The sequence below is a fragment of the Mauremys reevesii genome, linkage group 2 (assembly GCF_016161935.1).
Source record: "Mauremys reevesii isolate NIE-2019 linkage group 2, ASM1616193v1, whole genome shotgun sequence".
Lineage (NCBI taxonomy): Eukaryota > Metazoa > Chordata > Testudines > Geoemydidae > Mauremys > Mauremys reevesii.
In genome coordinates, this window is record NC_052624.1 from 171,552,234 (window position 1) to 171,560,300 (window position 8,067).

The following is an 8,067-nucleotide window of genomic DNA, read 5'->3' on the forward strand; positions in this document are numbered from 1 at the left end:
TGTTTTCATTGGTGCGTGGATTGTAATTGTTTTATGAAAATGGTTCATGAGAAATAAATATATTTTTAGCTTATCTACTCTGACTAGACTCTGACAAGGCCTCCATGGGTATACAAAAGAGGAGCGAGAGGGTGCATGGGCTAATTATAACCCTTCTGCTTGTGCAAGGCTAACTGGTTGTAGTGGCAAAGGTCTCCCCAAAAGGGAAGGAGAAGGGAAAACTGGGCTACAAACATGCTTCCTCTCCCTCCATATTAGCCAGCAGATCTGGGCCAGCACATGAGGGATTACATGCTGCATCCTGTAAAGCCATGAGGCAGAGACTGCTCTGTTCCCCCAGTTCTCCTAAAGGCATAATGCCTAAATCAAGCACAACCATACTGGAGTATTGCGTTTCTAGCTGCCACCTATAGTTGCTTACTTCCTACAATCTTACCTTAATGTGTAAAATATATCCATGTATTTTAAGTTGTGTGGGTTTTCTCTCTTTCTCTCATGAGTAGCCTTGTCAAACTTTCCTAAGATGCACATATCAGTTGAAGTGGCTTTGTTTAATATTAACATACTGATATTTTAGTTCAAATATTCCAATAAGACACTTTGTTTGTCACTTCTAAGTGTTGTGCCAGGGAAGTGTTTAGTCTGTAAGATCAGTAGGTTAAAAACATATTCCCATATCCTGTTACTGCTGAAACTGAATTTACATACAGCTTTAAAAAAAAATCAAGTGAAGGGGCAAAGTTTAGAAAAAACTGTGGCTTTTTTCAGCTATCTGCATTATTTTTCATTTTGCTTCATACTACTATGCATTTTATTTCATAATATATATGCATCCTTCTGAGCACCATTTGATGTTAGACCCGCAGCCTAAGCCACTATGAAATTGATGAGCAGCTCCATGAAGCAAATGCCTAGGGCTGCCTGATTTTTTTTGTCTAGAACCCTCCCCCTCCATGCACTTACTGATTGATTTAGAAGGAACTTTAAATTTTTATTTTACTAGTGTAATTAATTAACAAATTTCATTGTGAGACAGTCTGATACCATTCTTTAATAGAAAATTTTAAATGTGTTTGATTAATAATTTTTTCATGCTGGTGTCTACTCTAAGTGAGCAGTCGTTCCTTTCCATTTGTATTTGGTTTCTAGTTTTGAGAAACTTTTGTGACTGATTATTTTTTAGAAAGTCTGAGTTCAGATTGCATGAACTTTACATGTTCCTTGGGGAATGTATTGATTTTTCTACTTGTAGCAAAAACTATTCTTAAATCAGCTGGTTCTGGCTAGCCAGAGACTGAATACTGGACTAGATGGACCATTGGTCTGATCCAGTATAGCAGTTGCTATATTGTTGTATTTTTTTGAAAAATAACCACGTTCTAGAATATATTGTCCCCTAGAATCATGTTTATAACTTGTTGGGAGAGGGGATCACGTGCTAATTGGATTTTTTTTAAAAATAAGGACAAAATGGATAGAGGAATTGGAATAGAATGAGTAGGAAACAGAGGAATGAAGGAACAGTACATCTGCATGGCAAAAAAGACCCATGGCAGCACATCTCAGAGCCCGGCTCTACAGCCTTGGGCTTGCGCTATGATGCTAAAAATAGCGATGTAGCCATTTGGGCTTGGGCTCTATATCTTGAGGAGAAAGGGGCTTTCAGAGCCTGAGCCTGAACGTCTAGAGTTATTCTTAGCACCATAGCTCGAACCTGAGTCTAGATCCCTGGGCTCAGACTCACTGCTGTTTTGTTCTGTTCTGTGTAGACATACCCAAAAGAGAACTTACCACTCAGAGTGTTAGTGAAATGTATTATTCCTTTTTACATTTTATTCTATTTCCGTGGGAAATGGCCAATAGCTCTGTCAATTTTCAGACCAGAAATATAGGTGTTGGTTGCAGAATATTGTTGACAGCAGCACTCTGGTCAAATTGCTGTTAATGTTTTGGCATGTATTGGAGCTAGATCAAGAGCTAAGTGCCAGCCCATAGCAGAAAGCATTCCCCTTCAAAACCTGTCAAACCATAACATTGCTGAGTGCTTACTTCAAGTTGGAGAGGCTCTGCTGTTTTGTAGCTTGTAAATGAGATTTAAGATGACGAAAAAAAATTTCATTACTGTTCTTTATAATATTTCTTGTTGAAAGAGCTCAGCCAGATCTATCAGCTTCTAAAGGAATAAAAAGTCACTCTGGCATTCATACATTCCTACAGATGATAAATAATTAGACAAATTACATTTATAAACTCCCAAGTAGATTTGTAATTACAAAAAGTAAACTGAGTGTTGGTTCAGAAGTTCTTCAATTTGTACTTCTCGCAAAAGATACTTCCTTTTCCTGATGTGTTCACTTGACATCAAGTGCATATAAGATAGTCCACGATGCAACATTCTTATGACTCTGTTTAGCTACAGTTTTGTCAATTAACAGCTATCACAAATATACTTTCCAATTTTGCTAACAGGTTCATAAACTTTTTGTTGAACTTTTTACCCAAGGTGGATTTATAGGTGAATGTACCCAACACTTTCTCTTTTTGTACATGATTCATAGCTTCCTTTCTGCAACTTGAGATGGAAATCTATTTACAGTGTCTTCCTTTGGATCTGCAAATACAGTGAAATTATTCTATGAAACTTCTCAATACATGGTGTAGTCTGTGTGTCTAGTGAACTGGGCATCAGTAACTTTATTTGTTAGCAAGAACTCAGATCTTTTATTTCATTGTATCATTAAGTCACTTAATCACTCTGGGCCTTAAGTTTCCCCATCTGTAAAATGGGGATAGTGATTTGTAAGTTATTTGAAATCCTTGGATGAAAGGCTAAGTGCCAAGCATTATTCAACTGCTTATCTTAAGAAATGCTAAATCTGCCAGATCCGGCTCATGTTTCTTCTCTGTATTCCATGAGCTCTGATACAATGGCCTTGTCATTGAGTAATGTTTCATGTAGAAAGTAGCAACTCGGTATTAAAGAAAGACTATCGATGCAGCAGCTACTAAGAATGGAATAGAATGTTAAAAGATAGAAATATTTGTGCTTAAAGTTAAGTGTTTGCAGGATCAGGGCCTAATAGGGCAAATAATACATTTTACCATATTAGCATAGGTGTATTTAACATTAGAAAATAATGCACATTATTTATAATAGTGCACTAACTCCTGCGTGAGAGAATTATCCTGCACTCCAATATATTTTCTCATTCCATGTCTACAATCCATTTGATAAAAATACTATTTAAAACTAGGCCTCAAAGATTCAGAAAGAACAGAAGCTCTATTCACCTACTCAAAACAACTGTTTTTAAATTAAGTATTAAAACAACATATGTATGAGGTTAATAGAAAGGAGGAAATACTATGAACCAGATCAAAAGTTCATTCAAGTTGCTGTAAAAACTCCTACTGACTTCAGTGGACTTTGGGATCAGGCCCTGTAAGAATATCACATTTTAAATATTTAAAGTCTCAGTGGTAAAATTTTTAAGCTGCAAAATCTGTTGCTGAATGACTTAAATATGCTTTCTTCCAACACAGAAAATGAGTCAACTGAATGGTGATCTGTGGAGGAATGTTACTGTTTGTTAGTGCTGCAGAAGCCAAAATTAAACCACTAAAATTAATCAAACACAGGAGATGCATCAAACTGCCATTTGTATTCACTTACATCTATTTTCCAGATTTTTTGCAATCTAATTATGATTTATTTTTAGTATGAATTATAAATAGCACTATTTCAAGTGAATTACATCTTAACCATTCATGAATGGAAAAAGTGTGACTTTTCTCAAGTATTTATCTGGTGATTTCTTATTTAATCACAAACGCATCTCTGATTAACTACTGAGTTATGATAGTTGGCAACACAACAATTTTTCATCTATTTCCTTTTTATATATTACTGATGTATTTGGATTAACATTGGAGAGCTACAGTACAACCAAGCATCCCAACTAGTGCAGGCATTTTATTAACATTTTCTTTTCAACTTTTCTTTTTGTCATTACATTTCATATCAGAAATAACTTTTTATCCCCTCAGGCAAATGAAATGTTATTCAGTGGAAGGAAGTTGACTGCGCAGGAAGCTTGTGCAAAAGGATTGGTATCTCAAGTGTTTTGGCCGGGAACATTCACACAGGAAGTAATGGTTCGAATTAAGGAACTTGTCACATGTAATTCAGTTGTAAGTTTCATTTTATTTTCTTCCATTTTATAAATAGATTAATAATGAACTACATCATTCACTCATCTTTCTAGAAACAATTCACATGGAATACTTGAGATAAATTATGTAAATTGGAGCACAAAGTTTTAATAACACATTCCAGTATTATTAGGCTCATCATTAAAGAATAAAGAGGTCAAGGAGAGAGACACCTCTCAAATTATCACACACTGTAATAGATTCTAGGATTAATAACACAAGGCAAACTCTAAATGATTAATAGTATACTCCACATAGAAAGAGACTAATACTAACTCACTCCAAATTAAAAATTTAAATAGTTACCATAAGAACTGAGCAGAAATACAGAAATGAATGGCAGGTGTATTGGGAGGGGAGAGAAGAGAAGAGTCTTTGCTTTAACACCACAATGTGGCTAACTCCTCTGTGTTTAACAGTAGCAATAGTGTAGTCAGTAAAATCAGTCAAAAAACAAACAACACTGAAGTTTCCAAATTTGGATGGAAAATAATCGATGATTTTTCCTTCATCTCAACAGCTTGCTATAAATACTAATAAAACCAGGGTGGGGTGGGGGAGGAGAATTTTTTAATCATCTTTAAGTACCAGGGCCGCCCGGGGGGCGGGGGAGGGCAAGTGGGGCAATTTGCCCTGGGCCCCACAGGGGCCCCCACAAGAGTTTTTCGGGGGCCCTGGAGCGGGGTCCTTCACTCGCTCCGGGGGCCCCGGAAAACTCTCATGGGGCCTGGGCCCCTGGAGCTTCTTCCGCTCCGGATCTTCGGCGGCAATTCGGTGGCAGGGGGTCCTTCCGCCCCGGGACCCGCTGCTGAAGTGCTGGGTCTTCGGCGGCAATTTGGTGGTGGGGGGCCCCCTGCCGCAGGTCTTCGGGGCACTTCGGCAGCAGGTCCCGGAGCGGAAGGACCCCCCACTGCCGAATTACTGCTGAAGCGGGGGCACCCCGCCGCCAAAGACCCCAGGCCCCCTGAATCCTCTGGGCGGCCCTGTTAAGTACTAACAGTCTTAATTACATACCTGCTCAAAGTAGCTTTTGGGGTCAGCACTTCATTTGCCCTAGAAAGAAAGAACAGACTCCGCCACTTTCACATCAAAGAACCATTTACACAATGTAACTTAAATATTTACCAACATTTTATCACACATCAAGAAACTATTATAAATAGAGCTGTACATAAGAACCAGGAGTGTAAAATTCTGGACATTACATTAAATTAGGTTAAACTCTCAGAGATGCACATAGTAAGAAGATACAGGAGCCTTCCTGCTCCTGCACACAGGTGGCAGTTGCACTCCTGCCAGCTGGAGTTTTACCAAAATGTAAAGTTTATTTTAAACTACTAGATAGTCACAATCTTCACAACAAATCGACATCAGTTTCTGCTCTTATGAAGTCTTTGTTTTTGGAGAGGACAAATGAATTGTCTAAAAATCATCAACTTTAGCATTTAAAAGCAGCCTATGAAATTTTACTTAAAAATAAAAAAAAAGCAATTTTTTAGATTTAAGGTCTACCAGGTTATAATTCAGACAATCCTGGAAAACACAGTGTTGTGATCAGAATTTACCAAGTTGTTATAATGACTTCTATTCCCTTTAATACCATCTATAAAGTCTGGTTCATACTCAAATATTTCCACTTTTATCTGGCACAGAATGAAGAAGCTCCTGTATTACTTTATGGAAAAGTAACTGCTCGATGTGGAACATATTGTCCCTTAGATTCATGTGCATAATTTCTCTTAGCAATATTGGAATTTGCCCTCATACATCTACAGGTGACTACTCCACTTTACTAACAAACATTTAGCACACAGATTACTAATATCATTTGTGGTTTTTGTGCTACAGGTGCTTGAAGAATCCAAAGCTTTAGTCCGTAATATCATGAAGGTGGATTTAGAACAAGCAAATGACAAGGAGTGTGAAGCTTTAAAGAAAATCTGGGGCTCTGCACAAGGGATGGACTCTATGTTAAAATACCTGCAAAGGAAAATCGATGAATTCTGATGAGATGTGCACTGACACTGGAATTGTATTTACCTGGACAACTGGGGCATAAAAATGCCCCAATTTTGTTTTGAAAACCTGTTACCAAGTCACCCGTAGCTCAAAGCTTGGGGATGGGATTGGAAAGACCCCCAGGCTTATTGTCAAGGGGTTGTAAAGTACTGTATCTTAAAAAAGAAATGAACAAAAAAACTCTCCCTATATATATATATATATATATATCTTTATATACACAAACTAAAAATTATAATGGAGTGCACTACCAAACATCTCTTTGAGGCTCTAGTTTTTGTTATCATTGGCTAGTACTGTATCAGAAAGAATGGGGTGAGGAGGAGAGTGAATTGTGTTGTATTATTTTCTATGTGGCAGGGAAGTCTGAATAATGCTTCCCCCCCTTCACTAAAATACAGAATTGAAACGGGTATTAGCCAGCCCCTACTTTCACGGCCCAACAAGTGGCTTAAGATAAGGCATTGTCTTGATCTCAGAAGAAGGTTGAAATACCTCAACTAATGGAACATTATAATTTTTTTTTGTTTGCGAATAAAACCCTATAATGAAAGATTTAATTAGATAAATATCCCAAAAAGAGTGTGCTCAGGAGCTATGCTAAGAAAACACTCAACCCCTTTTCTGGGGGGGAACATGTCTAATTCTTACCTAGATAGCATAAAGAAACCACTGTCTCTTAGGGGGGAAAAAGCTTGTTTTGCAGTATTAGTGAATCACTGAATATCTTATGTATATGAATATCCTAAGTTATAAGTTAGTTTTAGTGGGTTTTTTTAAATAGTTTGATTTTTTTTAATAACTACATAAGTGCTTCTGTTGCTGGGTGAGAATACTACTTTCTACACAGTATGGGGTTTGTTTTTTTTTTCTATTTGCTGGATTAATTGATGTATTACACCAAAAATGCATTTTAGGTTCACTTAGAATATATTTTATTTAAATAAGTTAAAATTCTTTTGGCACACTATTACATACAAAAACTCCTTTTATAAAAAAACTACCTTATAGTAGATGTTTAATGTTCTTTGTCTATGCTTTTTTATTATTTTAAATATACACTATATATACACAATATGGTGTAAAAGAGTGCCCTCTGTAAATAGACCTATTTTGCATTCCTTTCAGGACTGGTTACTGATTCCTGACTGCAGATATCTACTATTACTTGGGTATCTGTGCTTGCAATCTTATTGAATGTATTATGAAGAATGAAAAATCAAACCTTATTTTTGTACAGTTTTGAAGTTTATACTTGGAACTGACCACCTCCCTTCCTAGTGGAGAGCTGTACAGTATGTAAATTGCTTTTACCTTGGATTGGTACAGTATTTTTGCATCTGTGGGACCTACTTTTGTTCTAGTAGTTTGAACTATATATAAACTGTACAATCTGTAAAGTTTTTATAGAATAAATATTCAGCTGTGAAAATTGGTTAAAATAAAACTAATATTTCTTAACACATTTTAAATGGGTTTTTCTCTGTCCTCTTTTTCAAAGATAAGCTTCCAGATAAAGAAGTCTCCCCTTTTTAACAAACTCTGTAAGTGATGGTTTTACAGCAATGAAAGGTTAATGCTTTAATCTATTACAGTTTCCCCTCACTGTCAAGTGGAAAGTTGTCTATACTGTAAACCATTCTCTTAGAGGGAAAAAAGAATATATGAAGCTATACTGTGTCCAAAAGACTAGTCTGTTTATGGTAGGTTCTCCTCCCAGGCATTTCAAAAGGGTAGAATATAGTTTTAATCCACTAGTTCTACAAACCGGTAACTGAAATTTGTAGAGAGTGATCATATTGAAGGAAGAGAAGAAACAGAGCATGCTAGACCAGA

The 8,067-nt window shown here is 36.6% G+C and overlaps 1 protein-coding gene across 3 annotated transcripts in view; it reads left to right on the top strand.

Moving 5' to 3' along the window:
- The window catches only part of CDYL (chromodomain Y like), a 180,173-nt gene extending 172,470 nt beyond the window's left edge, over positions 1-7,703 (top strand). For 2 of the 3 annotated variants that reach the window (XM_039527408.1, XM_039527407.1), the window contains 2 exons: positions 4,048-4,191; positions 6,061-7,692. In XM_039527408.1, coding sequence (XP_039383342.1) covers positions 4,048-4,191; positions 6,061-6,219 — 303 coding nt within the window. In that variant the 3' untranslated portion in view covers positions 6,220-7,692. Of the gene's footprint in view, positions 1-4,047; positions 4,192-5,864; positions 5,988-6,060 lie in introns of all 3 variants that reach the window. The other variant, XM_039527409.1, reaches the window with a different exon arrangement.
- Positions 7,704-8,067: the final 364 nt, after the last annotated feature.